At 37.7% G+C, this 18,285-nt stretch overlaps 1 protein-coding gene across 10 annotated transcripts in view; it reads left to right on the top strand.

The window, feature by feature from the left end:
- Fryl (FRY like transcription coactivator) overlaps window positions 1-18,285 on the top strand; it is a 245,919-nt gene that overhangs the window by 146,713 nt on the left and 80,921 nt on the right. For 7 of the 10 annotated variants that reach the window (XM_063240342.1, XM_063240343.1, XM_063240344.1 and 4 more), the window contains 8 exons: window positions 1,903-2,001; window positions 2,939-3,040; window positions 5,885-5,929; window positions 9,019-9,122; window positions 9,384-9,492; window positions 12,245-12,331; window positions 15,603-15,774; window positions 16,187-16,319. In XM_063240342.1, the coding sequence (XP_063096412.1) occupies window positions 1,903-2,001; window positions 2,939-3,040; window positions 5,885-5,929; window positions 9,019-9,122; window positions 9,384-9,492; window positions 12,245-12,331; window positions 15,603-15,774; window positions 16,187-16,319 (851 nt within the window). The remainder of the gene's footprint in view (window positions 1-1,902; window positions 2,002-2,938; window positions 3,041-5,884; window positions 5,930-9,018; window positions 9,123-9,383; window positions 9,493-12,244; window positions 12,332-15,602; window positions 15,775-16,186; window positions 16,320-18,285) is intronic. The other 3 variants (XM_063240345.1, XM_063240340.1, XM_063240338.1) reach the window with 1 other exon arrangement.

Here is an 18,285-nt window from a genome sequence, read left to right as displayed (position 1 = left end):
GACCTGTGTGTTTAATGAACTGATTCATAGTATTCTATTCATTACGGTCTTTGGAGCATGTTTAGAAAAGGTGGGCAAGAATTGTAAAACAAATTAAGAATTTAAAATAGCAATATCAGAATTGTTGGCATAATTTTTTTCAACCTGTCTTGAGCATTTACTTAGAGTTAAATGTGGCATGTGTTTTTTAATGAGTACAAACAGATATAATGAATTAAAGCCTCCAAGTGGTCCGAGTGGTCCCACCTGCCTGCCCAGGCCAGTGTCAGCCATGTAACTTAGGCTCACAGTACTGGAGAGGGAACAGGCTGTCAGTTTTTAAAGCCACCTCATTGCTACACTGCCATCATTAGCAAATCTACTTCTTTTCCTTTTCCTAGAGAGGGTTTGAATTTCAACTTACTCATCCCAATTACTCTGTGTTCTCCTTGCAACCTGAGAATCCTTTGTGTGTGTGGGTGGGGGGGGAGGTATCTTAACCAGATTAAATTTTAATTTTTAAGGACACTGATAAAAGGAAGTCCTCTTCCCGGCAGTCGGTTCTCGCTGGGCTGCCATTCTTTTATACCCTGTTGGCTTTCATGTTCAGGTTTGTCCGTGTGCTAGGGGTTTCCTGTCCCACAACTGGGTCCTTTAGCAACCAAAACCTGCTTCACAGTATTGGCAGCCAGCAGTCTGAGGTCAGGATGGTCCTTTCTGAGGGCAGAGAGGAAGAACTTGCTCCATGCCACTTGCCTGGCTTCTTGTGGTCTGCTGAAAATCAGTGGCCTTCCTGGGCGTGTCGAAGCCGCCTCCTGATGCCTCCCTGTTGGGCGGTGGTGTTCTCCATGTGTTGTTAGAGACTGCCTCAGCCTGCCCTGACTAACGGGATCTACAATGCCTTCCCCCAAATAGGTCACATTCGGAGGTGCTTGGCTTAGGGTTTCAGCACACAAACTTTATGGAGCCATAATGCAGCCTGTGACTCCTGGCCTTTGCACAGGACCCTCCGGCCTAAAACACTTGGTCTCTCTAGTAACCGCAGTCCTGCTCTTTGCCTGGCTGGCTTCTGGTTGTCACATGTATCATATTTATTCATCACATGTACTAAGTGTCCTCTGTGTGTGTCAGGGGTTCATCATACACAGGAAGTGCAACTAACAAGATAGGGTGACGGGGAGGACTTGCTGCTACCATAGAGCTTACTTCTAATGCAGAAAACAGAAGTAAACTAGGATGTAAACCGTGGTATTTGTCAGACTGTGGCCAGCACTGTGAAAATCTGTGGCCAGACAATGAAGATTGCTAAATAGTTGAAACATTAATTAGAGTGTGACTGCGAAAGACCACCATCTTTAAAAAGATGGTGCTGACTGAATAAAAACTTAAGGAGCCGATGAGGAAGAGTTGCTACATCTAGGAGTAGAGTATCTCAGAATGAACAGGCGTGGATGTCCTGAGGCACGCCATGGCTTTGAAGTGTTCTTGGGACAACCAGGAAGCTGTTGTGCCTGGTCCCACAGATAGAGACAGGGCGGTGACAGATAAGGCCAGCAGGGTTAAGTAGGAGTCTGGTGCAGTGTTAGGCTTAAGACTGGCTGGCTTTAGCATCCATGCTGCTTCCTCATGGAGATTCTGCAAAGGGGTCCCCGACTGCTCCAGGGCCCCCAGACAGCTTACTGTCCCAGCTCCTAGCAGATGGGATACTACCTGCTTGCTGGCCAGTGTCTGTTTGTTCACACTGGACTGGGACCTGGTTTATCTTGTTTGTTTAACCCTGGGTCATTAGGTACATTATAGTACTTCAATTCAGATATCAGTGAATTATTAACTTACTTAAACTGCATAGAAATTGCTAGTAATCCTTGTAAAGTTTAATGTTTGTGACCATTTTCTTTCTGTTTGTGTTACCATTTCATTCAGGCTGTTAAAAATGAAGTGAATGTTCCCTGTTTGAAGAATTTTGTGGAGATGCTCTATCAGACTACTTTTGAACTGAGCTCCAGGAAGAAGCATTCCTTGGTATTGAGAAACACTTCAGAACTTTGCAGTGTTTTAGTGGAGAGTTTTAGTCACTGATTTGGGAATTTAATGGAGATTTAAGAGAATCATGGAATCCCCCAAATGCAGTACAAGCGCAGATTTTACATACGAATTTTCTCCTGCTCCGTTTTAAACTATCTTCTTGATTATATTTTATTACCTCTGTATTTAAGAGGTTACTCAGAATTCCTTCTAGATACTTACCTGTCTTAACAGGTGCTTTGCATTATATGGGAAGACTGAATGTAGTCTTATATTAAGAATAAATTCCTTTATTTTTATTTTGCATTATAGTAAATTATATTCCAAAGTGTTAGATGTGTTTAGGAACCATTCTCTGATTACACTTCTGTGCAGAGATCAAAAGCTTTACTTTTTCCAAGTTCATCCTCCACTGCGCCTTCCATCTGAAGCAAGCGAGAACAATTTTGCATCTCATTCTTGCAAATCTAACTTAGAGATACCATAAATGTTGGTTATGCCAGGCCTTGAGCTTTGGGTTTTTGTCTTTCTGCAAACCTCACAACTCTATAGGATCTTTGTGATTTCCGTTTTCCGCTCTAAGTGTTTGGAGATGAGGGCTTGGAGCACTGGATGTGGCTCCTGAGTCCCACACTTGGAAACAGGAAGCTGGCTCTTCTGCCCTGTGATCTGAGGCTAGTGCTCACACGCACTGTGCTGCCGGACCTACACTATGGGCCAGGGGCGCATAAACAGGTCCGGCCCTGGAGATGACAGCCGAGGAAGTGTTCCTCCACATTCTTTGTCAGATTATCCATTGAGATTAGATTTTTAGAAATGGGAAAGCTGTCTAAAAAGGGGTTTTTAGGTTGTTGATGAGAATAAATGAAACAATTATTGCAAGTTAGGTGCTTTTTCATGAAACATTAATTCTCTTTTTCTGTATCTCCTATAGGCTTTATATCCATTAATTACCTGCCTTTTGTGTGTCAGTCAGAAACAGTTTTTTTTAAATAACTGGCATATTTTCCTACAGAACTGTTTGTCACATTTAAAGGTAAGATGTGATTGCATTTCTGTCCTGTGACTATTCTAGTATGTATTCATTTAGACATATACATTGAACAGTGTCTAATAAAATTTTCTTTACCCATTGGTATTTGAAAAATACTTTGCCACGTTCTTTTTTGTATTTTAACTTTATTTCTTCTCCAAGGAATCGTGGACAGAAATAAATAAACTTTTAATTGACCTTACAGTTTCTGTTAATGCAAAAGTATACATTTTCAAGGATCATTGTTCATATTCTTTTAGATCTAGCAATATTAATAATTCTTTAAGAATTATAAAAATAGAATTAGGAGATACTAATTTCACAAGGCCCTGCATATATTGACTTTGTCTTTTGAGAAAATTCAGGAGTGTGGCTCAAGACCAAATAATGTAAAAAATGCTTGGATAAGAAAATGCCATTAAAAGTACATTCATTAATCGAAAAGTGTGCTCCTGGTTCCACACAGATGTAAAAGCTCCTGAAGCAGTTATTTCTTGAATGCAGGGGTACATGTTGCTAACACACTGCACATCCACTGTCTTTGTCTCTTAGCACTGATAACAGAACTGGGAGAGGTAAGATCATTTTTCTTCCTAGGATGCTCAAAGCAGGACACTGTTTTCTTCTTTGGATAGAAATCTGTATCTGACACAGAAAGCAGGAACAGTCCTCATCTGCACATCATGTGAACGCTCCATCAACACTCCTTTGATATATTTAGATGAGTCTGTGTGACTGTTTGCGTATAAGCTACAGAGTCATTGCAGACAGGGCAGTTCTTTCCTGTCATTCCTCTACGTTATATTTGAAACTCAAACGTTATGGTTCAACAGTAGTGGAACTGAGTCACAGATAGATTAAATGGCCTGTCTCTGGCTCTGTTCCTTGTGGTACTGTGAGAAGGTAGGAGTGCCTGTTCGTATTTCAGGAATGAGCCACCGGATGTGATCCTGTGTATCTTTTTCATTTTATATAACATTCTCAAAACTGCTTTGATTTCTTAGGAAGGTATCTGGCATCTATAAGACTTTGAAAAACATTTTTGTCTATTTTCCTCTCAGATATGCATTGATATTATTCATATTTGAATGAGAATTGATATTGCCTATGTGCTTTATTTATGAAAATTCCCAGGACCAAATCAAGCTGACTAGATTCTTTATGTCTTGCAACCAGGAAAGAAATTTAATTAATTACATTATACTTGTTTCTGTCCTTATTTTGATAATTCATACAGATACAGATAAAAGGGAATGGATCATTTTCTGGGTAGTATGATTTTTTTTTTTCATACTTTCGATAAAATATTTTAAGACATGCATTTAAGTGTTTCTGGAATATTGCTTTGTTTCATGACAGTTCATACCTTTCTGTTGCTTGTTGAAATTTTTTTTTTATATATATACGTTTCCACCTAACATTTGCAATACTTTCGCAGTACCTTAACTTTTTTTTCTTTTTTGTCTTCAGGCTTTCATTTAAAATGCTCTGTTTCCTTTGAAACCTTACCTCCTGTTAAATATGTCTGGCATATTGTCCATTTTCATTAATGGCTGTATCAATCTGCCAGACTAAAGGAGATAAGAGCCACTTAGCATGAATATTTGGAGTATAATTGTCTTGGCCATTAACCCTTAACTTACATTAAGGCTCTATTCAGCAGAAATTTTATGACTTGGCTCCTGTTTTAAGTCTTAGAGAATGTGGCTGCTGTGTGTAATTGAGGCAAGGAAGCTTTTAGCATTCGAGGAAAAATCATGCTAATTATCTGATGTAACAGTTGGAATTTATTTCTTTTACATTTTGGAAAAATTGATCGAAGATAAAGACATTACTTAATTGATTAGTAACCAGTAACTTTAACATGATTCATATAATCTCTTGTTTTTTTTTTTTGTAAACTCCTTAAACAGTTTTTTATTTCTTAGACCGACTCCTTCTCAGGACTGATTTTGATTAGTATGAAGTGCACGTTAGATTCATTCTCTCATGTAGTTTGTACTGTTTCTGAGGCTGAAACACTTTAAGCGGCCCACGTTTAGGAAGACAGCTTTGTTTCTAGATCCAGTTCTGTAACTTTTTGCTCTTTCTGATCCACCATATTATTTTTGAATGTACCATAAACAGGGTTGTTGTACTAAATATTTTAAGAAAATATTTTGGGTATATTTCTGGGATATTAAAAAAATTCTCTAGAGTCACATGAATGAATTATGATTTTCAAGATATTTTAAGATATTGGAGGTTTTTAAAAATATCATACCAATTTTTAGATTGATGATACGGACATTTGGCTTTATTCCTATATGCCCATAAGTAATGTGTGAGACAGTGTCATTTTATTGCCACTGAAGTTAAACTTTTTATAATTTTATCCCAAAAAGAATTTGGTAGTTTCCCATTCTTTTATCTTTGTATCACTTTATGTGCTTGTATGAAAAGGGAGTTTTTATCTCTGAAGAATTATTAAGAAAGAGGAATAATAAGAATAGTTATATAAAAATAATTTGGAGATTTATTTTTTTACCCCTACAGCCTATGCTTATTTTCTTTTAAATATTTGAAGCTGTTTCAACTCACATGCAGTGCTTTCAGAGGAAAAATTAGAGAGTTAAAAACTTATTTTTTTTTTTTTCCGGTTTGAGTATTGTAGGTATATCCTATGATGCACATGTTGTGGGATTTTTTTTTTTTTTTTAACCAATTCTGGCCACTGTCTTTGAAATTTAAAATTTCTTCTAAATAGAGACCTTGGTGAAAAGCTGTCTTGTTTTGTGCTTATTTTCATCTAACATGCATGTGCTGCATCTCATGTTTATGTTTGCTGTCTCACATTGCTTTATTTAGATGCCATCTAACAACAGTATCAGAAAACAAATAGAAACCCTCCAGGTGAGTTGTGTTGGCATTACAAAGTTAATACTGCTTTATTTCCTTAAGTGTGGCATTTGTTTTTTTCCTTTACCCATTGTTGCATTGCATGTCTGATGTACTTATTCAAACCTGCTTCCAGTACTGTAAAAGAAATGGAAAGCCACAGCAGGAATGCTATTAATGTGGCCCCAAGAAGATAGATTTAAGGAAGTGACACCGATTCTTCACCAAAATTTATAATTTTAAAATATTATGTTTGATATAGATTATCTAGCTGCTATAAATGAATATTTTTTATTAAAAAAAATTCCAGTGAAATCAAGTAGACAGTAGTTTAGATTTTTGCACATGATTTTTTGGTTTGTTGATCTTGTATTCTTTTTGTGTTGGGGATTGAACTTGGGACCTGCACGGGCAAGCCAGTGCTCTACCGCTGAGCTACATCCTCAGCCTTTGAATAAGATTTTGATGAATGAATTTTTAAAGACTTTTACCCATAAGTTTAGGTTTTTAACTAATTATTTTTTAAGCTCACAGTAGGAAAAAAGGGAAGGAACGTACTAAAATGCTTGCTACAGAGATTATATTTAACTGATTGCAATACTTCATTGTATGTTGATATTCCTTTTAAAGTTGTATAATTGATAGTTGAAATTAGATAAAAATTATAACTGGTGATTTATATATCTATTTTTAAGACTTAGATCAATGTAGAATTGTTTTTATTCAGACATATAGCAGCTTTGTAGTGAGTAAAAAAAATTGATTTTTATCACTTTTCACCTTGCTGTTTTTGAATTGTATCTACTTGGTAAACTTAGTCCATCTCGGAAAATTTGAAAGTAAAGTTTCTTTTATGTCATATACCTCATTACTTAAAATCTGAATCCTTTTTTATGTAGTCATTTATATGAGAACAGTTTTTATGTGGAATAGGACGTACATATTTTTAAGTACAACTTTTATTAGTATTTTGAAAATAATGTGAATTTTATTTGATATGTATATGAAAAGTAAAAAATACATATTAAAAGTAACTCTTTAAAAAAAGATTTTGTTTTAGGGAAGCAATTTTAGGTCCTCAGTAAGATTGAGAGGAAGATTGTAGAGATTTCCCAGATTTTCCTGTACACCCACATGTACAGCCTGTCCTAACACCAGCTTCCTCCCCAGCGTGGTACATTTGCTATGAGTGTTGAAACTACATTGTAAGTCGTATCATCCAGAGCCCATAGTTTACATTAGGTTTCCGCCTGGGGTCATAGGTTCTATGGATCTGGACAAGGGTAAGAGGTGTAGCCCCCGTGTCAGAGTGGCTTCACTGCTGTAAAAGTCTGTTCTGATTCTTCATCCTTTTCTAACTTATTACTGAATTAAAATTTTCCTATTTAATATCTGCAACTTAAATAATAGAAAAGAAAGGTTTTGTTAAAGACATTACTAGCAAAGAGCTTGGATGTTATATTAATAGCATACGTATGCATATGCCACATTGTTACATTAGCAACAAGTAGGAAACTACTTCAGCAGCCATTTTTCAATTTAGGCTCATTAAGGCTCTGGCAGTGGAGAGAAGGACTCATTTTGAAACTCTGACCAATAATGTAATTGATTTTCCATTCTTAATTATGCCAAATCTTCATACAAATAGGTGTGCCAGTAATAATACTTTATAGTGGATCTCTTACAAAAAGCACTCTTAATTGTCTCTTTGCATTGCTTTTAGTCATATATGTTTTAAGGATATTATTCTATCTTAAGAAAAAGTAAAATGGCTAAAGTAAATTAAATAGTACTTTTTAAAATTGACAGTTGCCTATTACAAAATAATTAACAACGAGAAATCCACCAAACCAAATTTTTAAAAATATAAATTTATAGCATTCACTAACTCCATCAGACCAATCAACAGATATATGAAGAATTTTTCTTTTTTTAAGAGTTTTTCTTGATGAAAATTATTCACTAAATTTCTAAAATTCACTATTAAATTTCATCACATGAATGTGGTTATTTAATAAAGTTAGTTTTTTGTGCTTTGTTTTGTTGAAGTGGGGTTTTACTCTAATGGTTCAAGATGGCCTTGGACTCTTTGTGTAGCCCCAGGATGGCCTTGAACTTGTGATTCTCCTGCCTAGCACTCCAAGTTTGAGATTACAAGTGTGCACCACCATGCTCAGCTTAAAAATGTTAGTTGTTATAACAGCTAAAATAAGAAAAACTTTGCTGAGCAAATTATGATTGACATGGAATGATTATCTAATTCTTTTTGTCTCTTTTTTTTTTTTTTTATCGGTACCAGGGATTGAACTCACGACCGCCTGCTTGCAAGGCAGGTGCTTATGCCGCTGAGCTAAATCCCTAGCCGATTATCTAATTCTTAGTAATTTAAATGGCCAATGTTTTGATTCTAAATAAAAGTTAGAAGTGTAATGCTTGAGTGTACATTTAACACGTGCCAGGTACTATTCCAAGTGCTTTATAAGTACTGACTTTTGTAATCTGTGAGGAAGGTGTCATAACTTGCCCCCCTTTAGAGGTTAGAAGCAGTGGCCCCGTGATCTGACAAATCCTTGGTGTGGGCATGGATCTGATCCCAGATGTTCCTGTTCAGAGTCACACTCTTAATTCTCTGGTTCACATAATCTCTTGTAAGAAAATATACTCAAAATGTTTTACATTATTTCACAAAACAAATGACCATAATGCCATTTAGTATTCCAAACTTCCATCACAGATGGACTACAAATGAATTACTCTAGAGATGAGTAATCCTGCTGTCATTATGTCAGTATTACAGTGTGAACCATTTATCAAGTAACATTATATGTGTATAATTTTGGAGTTTTTAGAAATAGTAATAGAATTCGTATATTTTATTAGTGTATTTTGAGAATGTAAGGAAAAACTCAGAACTGCCCTTTCCACAGTTACTTTTTGCCATCTGTACATGCCACATACTAAATATTATGTTTTTAAAGCTGTTTTGAATCAAATACTAAAAAAGGACTTGGGAGCTTTTGTTTGTGGACAGAGAATGTGTTTGATCTTAAGGGAGTACAAATATTTTAATATGTTTATTCTTATTCTCTTTTGTTTTAAAACAGAATAAAGATCCTAAAATGTCTCGAGTTGCACTGGAATCTTTGTATAGATTGTTGTGGGTTTATGTAATTAGAATAAAATGTGAAAGCAACACTGTAACTCAAAGGTGAGTACCTTTGTTTTAAAGTGTACTTAAAATCTTGGGACTAAGGGTATAGGTCAGAGGCAGAGCTTGGAAAATGTGGAGTTCAATCTTGGGCTTCAAAATTAATAAAATCTTGCCGAAAGATTTGCACTCATGGAATTATACTTAAATGTCATCATGGAGAAGGTGAATTCTCTTGATATAAAGAACAATATATATATTTTTTTGGTAATATGCTATTAGTGTCATGATCTCACTGTGCTGAATTCTTTTCTTCTGTAGTCGTCTTATGAGCATTGTGTCAGCACTTTTTCCAAAAGGCTCACGAAGTGTGGTTCCTCGTGACACGCCTCTCAACATATTTGTGAAGATTATTCAGTTCATTGCTCAGGTGAGCGCTTCACTTCGTATGTCCATGAGTAATCCATATTTGGGAGTTCTAAAATTTTTTACCCATGCTAACAAAAACTGGTTCATATTAAACAATGAAAAATAATAGCATGCTTAAAAAGTAACAACAGGATACTTTTTGCTGGCAGTAAATTTAAGCCATTAATTTGCAACAAGGGTTTTATACATACAGGTGACTTTTAGATTAAAAATAAATTTATTATAGTAAGAAACATTGCCATCAGCCCCAGCTCCAAATACTCCTCCTTGCTGGAGTACATTTGTCATTCTTGCCACTTTCTGAAGCAGTTCTGCAAGTCCTCTGGTTGCTGTGGCTGCTGTGTTGTCTGCCTAGATTAAGTGTTTGTGGCGGTTCCTATCAGGTAAAAGCTTCGTAGTGTGTCCTCATCCATCTTAGTCACCGGGTCTCACACTCTGACTTCTGGCTCTTCCCTAAAGTCAGAATGACCATGAAAGGTAAAAGCTTTGAGCTGAGACAGCTGTGATGGTTCAGCTAAGGGTGCTCACAAAAGAGGGCTTCCAGTTCTGCTTCCAAAAGTGGAAAATCTGCGGGACGGGTGTGTTTCGAGTGAGGGGTGTAGTTTGAGGGAAATAAGTGAAAATGTGCCTTTTCTGTAATTTAAAAATTTTGTAAAGCATTCACCGTTTTTTGTTTGTTTTTGTTTTGTTTTTGGTACTGGGTCTCGTGAGGCAGGTGCTTACACCCCTGAGCTAAACGGCTGCTGTTCACCGCATTTTTAATCATACTTTCTACTTGTAGAAGGAGAGGAGACACAGAAGTGGAAGAACTTTAAAGGGTCATGAAAGTATCTGATAATGCCATTTACTGATTACCCCTGAGTATCTCAAAAGATTTCTTAGAAAATTGTTTGCATAGTCTATATTAATTTAGGTTATTGGCTTCAGATAATAAAATTCACTGTGACTACTTAAATCCAAAAGGATTACAGCTCTCAGAATTGCTAGTTGGACTGAAGTGAAGAAACAAATTCTAATCTGAATGACTTGGAGAAAACCGCACACCGTGCTGTCTGACTGCTGAAATGTGAAAGCTGTCAATTAAGCAGTTGCCATGTGTCAGTTTACATCAGGTCATGCATGTCGCCAGTAAAACAGATTCCCTTTCTTCTCCTCCTCCTTCGCATAACCCCAGTTGTCAAAGACACAGGAATATAACACTTTGGAGGGTTTAAATTGCATTCCGAAGTCTGTTGTTACTAGAAAACAGCATTCTTTTTTCTTGTATTTTCTCTAAAGAAAGGTTTGTTAAACCAAGCATGGTGTACACACCTGTAGCACTAGCATTTGAGAGGCTGAGGCAGGCGGATCGCTATGAGTTTCAGGCTAGCCTGAGCTATATAGTAAGTTCAGGACCAGTCTGAACTGCATAGTGAGCCCCTGCATCAAAAAAACAAAGCCGGGCGTGGTGGCTCATGCCTGTAATCCCAGCATTGGGGAGGCTGAGGCAGGAGGGTCTTCACGAGTTCGAGACCTGCCTGAACTACAAAGTGAGCTCATGGCCAACCTGAACTGCATAGCGAGACTCTGTCTCAAAAAGACAAACAAAACAAAACAAAACAGATAAAAGGAGGATGGGGGTGGTAGAATGGTGTTAAATTAGTGTTGAGTCATCCAATCCAAGGTTTTGGCTGCATTGCCTCATGGGATATCAGCCCTGCAGAAAGAGATAGGATGACCTCAGTTTAAAAGTTACAGATTCCTGAATAATGATTACCTTCTCTTTAAACAGAAGCTACGGTGATTTAGATAATCCATAAGGAAATCACTTTTGACAGTGAAGAGAAAAGGAATTTTATTTAGTAGCGGGAGTTGAACTCATGACCTTGCGCTTGCCAGGGAGGCACTGTGCCACTGAGCTAAATCCCCGGCCCTAGAAAAGGAATATTTAAACAAAACGAATACATTTCTATTTACGAGAGCATCTCTAATGCCTTTTGTTTTTTTTGTGAGAACCGTACCCATCCCCCAGATGAATCACTTTGTTCCCCAGCCCAGCAGACCGTGAGGTGCCTCTCACGTCCCAGCCCTCCTCCTCTGCCCCCTGGAGCTTCGTCTCCAGCCCCACATTCCCTGGACTCTCCGTTCTCCGAGCCTGCTGCATCACTGTAGTCTTAGTATTTCCCCTCTTCATCCTCCTAAGAATTCTCTGCTGAAATTTTGTGTATGATTTTGGTGGATGAATGTTTAAAACTTTTTATTGGTTTGAGTAGTAAATTTTTTTTTTGTCTTTTTCCTTTTTATCGGTACCAGGGATCGAACTCACGACCGCCTCCTTGCACAGCAGGTGCTAATGCCGCTGAGCTAAATCCCCAGCCCCTTGAGTAGTAAATTAATTGTTTGATATTGAAAATATATGTATAATATTTTAACCTTTTTCTTTTGTTCAGCCGTGTTTCTTTGGTTTGTCTCTTTGGGGGTGCTAGGTGTTCTGTCATTGAACTATATCCTCAGTCTTTTTTTACACTTTTCTGTTTTGAAGAAAGGGTCTCGCTAAGTTTCCTGGGCAGGGGTTGGCAGCTGCCACTGGTCTTCTGCCTCAGCCTCCCTCAGCGATGGACCAGGCACGTGGCACCAAGCCCTGCTGGATGGTTGGGTTTTTCAAGGGCATAAACTTGTATTGTTACTATTGTGTGTATAAGTCTTAAATATGTACTTTGTACTAGCAAGTTATAAGGACTTACTAATTGGGTTTTTTTTTTTTTCCCCTCTAGGAACGTTTGGATTTTGCAATGAAAGAAATAATATTTGATCTTCTCAGTGTTGGAAAATCTACTAAAACTTTTACCATTAATCCAGAGGTAAAAAAACATACAGTCTAGTATAGTGCTGTGTACTATTTATTTCAACAAAGTTTCTGGAGCCAGAGCTCTTAGGTTCAAATCCAAGCTCTACTTCTCACTGTGGGCGCTACTCTGCACAGCTTATTTAACATTTCTGACTGCTGGCTGAGTGGTTTAATGGTGGTAATTAGGACGGTAGAAAATAGCAGAGAGGAAATTTTGCACATTAGCCAGCTCGGCTGGCTTTTAGAGTTGGAGCCGTGAGTTCTTTTACTTCACATGATTTATGTGTAAGATGTTCTTTAATATCATTTATTCAGCATTTACTGAGCACCTAAAATGTAGCAGATACTGCTGCAAGTACTGAAAGACAAAAGTCCTTTCACCCAGACAGAATTAACAATTTAAAAAGGAAGAGAAAAACTGAAGAAGGAAAGAACAACTCCCCAAAATAAGTGTCACCTCACACTTTTATCTGCTTCAGTCATGAGCTCTTACAGTTTTAGATTGTTTCTAAATATTTTGCAGCCTAATTGCCTATTAGAATCTAGACAGTAGAGAATTTAAAGAGACAAAATAAATGCTATCTTTTTTTCTTACTTATTTTAAATTACTATGCTATTCCATCTTGTAATTGAATCTCAAGATACATGTTTATGTGTTTAACAAATGATTTGGGAAGTTCTTGAAGCTTTTACAAGATTGGTAAGATAAGCTAATAATTATCTCCAGATTTTAAAAAGTGAGTAGATAAGAATATTTTTACGTATGTAACATGTTTGTTAGCGACAAAATTCAGAGACAAAAGATACTTTCTTGAGTATGTTCCCCAACCCCATCCTGGTGATTGAACCCAGGGCCTCACTTTTTCTTTGAAGAAATATTTATTTAGGTCCTTTGCCCATTTTTCTTTTTAAAAAATAATTGTATTGATACATTTTAAATATAAATAGCATGCATCATAGGGGATTTGTAACCTGTACATGATACATGTTAATTCCTTTTTTTCTGTTCTCCTCCCCTCCCTTCAACCCCTTCCCTCCTTATTTGCAGAAACTTTGTTTCCACTTTTTCTTTTTATTCCTTTTATCCTTTTTTTTTTTTTTTTTTTGCTCTCCCTTCTTTTGTAACTCCCTCCTCTCTAGTCCGCATTTGAACAGTTATTTTCCTGGTTTGCAATACTTAATACATATTTTGGTCCTTATTTACTCTTTCAGTTTCTTATATCAGAAAAACAATGTGATACTTATACATGTATATCCAGCTTATTTCACTGTTACGGTCTCAAGGTGCACCCATTTATCTAGGAATGTGTCAAGTTTATTCTTCTTTATGGCAGAGTAGTACTGTGTTGTATGAAAAAAAGACCACAACTTCATTCATTAGTTAATGGGCATTTGGGCTGTTCCCAAGCTTCAGCTAATTACAAACTGCTGCTGTAAACATGGTGTATATATATTATCGCTGTGGTATCATGCTTTTAATTCTTTGGGGAAGATATCAAGAGGGAGAGTAGCTGGGTCAAATATCTGGAAACTCTAGTTTTATTTTTCCAAATAATCTCTACACTGATTTCAACAGTGTTGTACCAGTCTACACTCCCACCAGCAGTGAAGAAGAGTTCCTATTTCCCCACATCCCTACCAGAATTTGTTATTGGTTGATTTCTTGATGCTAGCCACTCTTTCTGGAGTGATATGGCATCTCAGTGCTGTTTTAATTTGCATCTCTCAAATGACTAGTGATGTTGAATATTTTTATATATTTATTTGCTGTTTCTACATCTTCACCTGAGAAGTGTCTGTTCTTTTCAGATGCCCATTTTTAGATTGGGTCTCTAAATTTGAGGGATGTGAATTTTTTTTTTTTTTTTTTTTTTTTTTTAGTTCTTTTATATTCTGGATATTAGCCATTTGTCTTGAGAAACAGCTAGCAAAGATTTTTTTCTCCCACACTGGGGGTTGTCTCTATTCTGTTTGTGGTTTGTTTTGCTCTATTTATTTAGATATTGGATTGAATTCAGGACCTTGCAAAAGCTTTTTAGTAAGATGAGATACCAGTTGTTAAGTCTTCATGATCTTTCCTGTGCAATCAGGGTTTTGAAATTTTTAAAATATACTCTGTCCACTGATGTTTACTTCTGAAAGTAATTGTTTTCCTCATTGAAGTTTCCTAGGAGTAGGAAAATCTGGTTATTTTAGGTGGTGGTCATTACTCACTCAGGCTTACTTTATGAGACTGAGACACATTACCATTGGGTACGTACATTGAGGGGATTGTGTCAATACCTTGTTTTATATAAAGATGAGTAAAACCTAAAGTCTTGGTTTTATTTGGACAACAAATATTTATGAATGCAAGCGTTATTTCCTTGCTGGACTCCAGTGAAATGTGTGCATACCCAGTGGGATGTGTGTACCCTGCTCTGGGGCCACTGGGACAGTCAGAGGGCAGTGATGGCTTGCACTGTGACAGTATTGATGCCAATTAGATGATTATTTACTGGTGGTGTGCGATGGTTGGTAATGGAAGCCATGTAAAATAGCCACTTTCTTGGAGAAAAGATGAATAATGATGGGACACAAAAGGCCAAGAAGAACCTGAAATACAGGAAGAAATGACATGACACCATGCTGCAGAAAAGTTCAGTAGGAAGCCAGAAAATTGCCCCTTGTCCTGAAAAATATGGTCACTGCGAAGGGACAGCTACCTTGGAGTGCCTCATAGGCAGTGTTCGTTCCATTAAGATAACTGAATATTTCGGTTGAAAGAAAAATTATAGATAATGCAAGAAAGACAAGAGGTTGATTATGGTGTGATAGTCTAGAAGATGCAAGAGCTGGTGGGGTAGCAGACAGGAAGATCCCCACAGCCCCCCCAGTTCTGGTGAGCAGAGGGGGAGCAGTGCAGTTCTGAGTAGACTGCTGTGATTTGTCGGGAAAGCTTCAGGAAAGTTACTGTTTTATTTTTCTTCTGTGAAATAGAGAAAATGGTCTGCTTAGAGAGGGGAGGGGAGGAAAAAAGTCAAGATGAGTTAAGAAAGGATGGAAAACATTTGAAACAAGCCCTCGACACTAGAGAGCCAGCTGACCCCAAAGTAAAAGGGGGTACGTGGGAATTTGGTGCCAAAGCAAACTCCATTGCCTGGACTGGTTAAAAATGTGAAACTGAATGGACGCTTTTCCTTCTGACTCTTTCCTCTTCCCACATTATTTGATGAGATATTTCTAACATAACAGAATGATAGTGTATGGCACTAATGTCTTTGTTTGGTAACTTTTGTCTACAGAGAATGAACATAGGCCTCAGAGTCTTCCTTGTAATAGCAGACAGCTTGCAGCAGAAAGATGGCGAGCCACCCATGCCGACCACTGGAGTGATTCTCCCCTCAGGAAATACTCTGCGTGTAAAGAAGATTTTTCTCAATAAAACCTTGACAGATGAAGAGGCCAAAGTCATAGGTCAGTGCTAACTGGAATAAATACATGGCTCTGTGATGCGGTTGAATCTCCTTTTGCAAGTGTCTCTGATCAAATGTAAAGCATGTATTGGCCAGGTAGTGGTTATTCTAGTACATACAGTAATACAAAATGAATATTTTTGACAATATTTGTAAACCTTTCTGCGAAGACTCTTCTGGTTATATCTGTTCATTGCATTTTTTCCTTTCTTATAAGTAATTTGACTTCTGGAAAAGTTTTACATGATTTTTATATGCTTTAGTATATAATACGTCACAGTTGAAAGAATACGTCACAGTTGAAACTCTTTCTCTTTGTAACAACCATAAGCTAATGCCACTTAAAGATGGGTAGGCTAAGTATTCTTTATCTCATTTCTGAAACTTGATGTGTGTGTGTTTTTCTGGCCTAGGAATGTCAGTTTACTATCCTCAAGTAAGAAAAGCGTTAGATAGCATTCTCCGACATTTGGACAAAGAGGTTGGAAGACCAATGTGCATGACCAGTGTGCAGATGTCTAACAAGGAACCTGAAGACATGATTACGTACGTAGTGAATGACTTACCTTCGGTGCTGTTCCCGTTTTCATAAAACAGTGCAGGTGGTTGATTCCTGCTGACCTTTTTCCTTACTTTTTTTATCTGTTCTTCTCCCATATTGCTATTTGCTGCAGTTCTCAATAGTTTTTGCTTTCATGTGTTCTGTTTTATTCTTTAATATGAGGTCAAACTAGTATAGGTAACACAAGTTACCCTGGATCTCAGTCTAGTTTGTTATTGATGACAAGTCCTCCAACTCACATGGGGCCCAGACTGGCCTCAGACAGTCTTCCCATCTTGGCCTCTGGGAATCACGTGTACATCACCATGCCTGGCTGGATTCTCTCTATTTAATATACATTTTTTGTATATTACTGTATTTTGCTGTCTCTGGGGGTTTATTTTGTTGGATGGGTTCTTTGGGAGGAAGGGGTGTTTCGAGAGAGGGTCTCACTGTACAGTCCAGGCTGGCCCTGAACTTGCAGTGATCCTCTTAATCAGCCTCCTGAGTGCTGGGTTTACAGGGATGTACCACCACGCCAGCTTGAAAGTCTCTTTGATGTGAAGTTAAAGGATGTCTTCCTCCTTTTCATCACAACCAGTTCTCCTCACTTACGTCAATGTTTGTTATCATTTAGTTCTTCCGTGTTGTAAGGTCTCAAGTGATGGTCAGTATCACCAGTCAGCTATTTTTCTGTATCTCCAATAACATTCAATTTGAATATCACTTTTGATGTATTTTAATTTAGGATCTTTAAGATAGAGAAAATCATTTTACTACGAGAAATATAAGGTGAAATAAAGATTTTATTACTTATAGATCTTACACAGCATGCCTAGGAGCCACACGTGCCTAAGTCATGGAGTGGATGCAGGAAGCAGAAAGAGAAAGGGACCTCGGGCCAGTGCTGTCATTGGGCCCAGATGTCATCTTAGCAGGGAGTTTTAATTCTTGAGCTTAAGGCAAACAGAGTTCCAGGAAGTCTCTGTAGCTCTGCAGAGTCTATGTAGGGTGTGGTATTAGCGGGGCCAGTCCAGCAGGGTCCACCCTGCCGTCCTGCAGGGAGACTGCAGAGACCCAGACGGGTGCCCTGAGCCGGGGAAGAGGGACCGTGGGGAACTAGAAAGCATCTGGAGTCTGGGGCAAGAAAGTTGAAACTACATTTAAAGTGGATGCTGAGCCAAAGTAAGAACCTGCTACAGTGTCTCATTCTCCTTTCTTTGTTGCCTGATTCTTTTGATTATCCATTTTGGTGAAGGTGGCATGGCTTTATCCCTTGAGACAAGCCGGCCCCACACCTGTACCCTTGGGTGTGTGGGGGACAGGTGCATACCGCCTCATCGCCAACAGCCTTGAAAGGCGGGCGTGGCTTGGCACTGCTTTTTGCGGTGTGCACCTGTTATTTACACAGTACGTTATGGACCAGGGAGCCAGCCACATGCTATTGCTTTAAGTTTCAGTTGTAGTAGCTGAAATTTAAACCATGCTATTGAGAACTGTTGCTATTTAAATTGTGGTAACTGAAATTCATGTATGTGGGAACCATGCAAAGGTAAGACTAAAAATCTAAAAAGCTTGACAAGGAGATAGCATGTCCGTTGCCACTACAACAAATACCTAAATATTTAGAACATTCTGCTTCATTTCAGTGTAAACTGGAAAACAATTTGAATAAAATAAATTTACTTTAAAATGAAAGCTAAATTCCAGCATAGTAAGAGGTTAGATATTTAAATAAAATTATCAAGTAACTATAAGAAAATATAGAGAAGGCCTGGGGATGTAACTTAATAGACAGCTACTTAGTACTGTATGTGCAAGGACCCGAATTCAGTTCACAACACCATACACACACACACACACACACACACACACACACACATGAAAGGAAAAGAAAATACAATAATGTTAAGTTGGTGAAGCCTCTGTTCTGGTTTTTAAAAATTAGCACTTTTTATTCCCTAAAAGTTA

The sequence above is a fragment of the Cavia porcellus genome, unplaced genomic scaffold, assembly GCF_034190915.1.
Source record: "Cavia porcellus strain 051 isolate PalLab524CR breed Dunkin Hartley unplaced genomic scaffold, mCavPor4.1 scaffold_30, whole genome shotgun sequence".
Taxonomy (NCBI): domain Eukaryota; kingdom Metazoa; phylum Chordata; class Mammalia; order Rodentia; family Caviidae; genus Cavia; species Cavia porcellus.
This window is presented reverse-complemented; position numbering and strand designations above follow the sequence as displayed.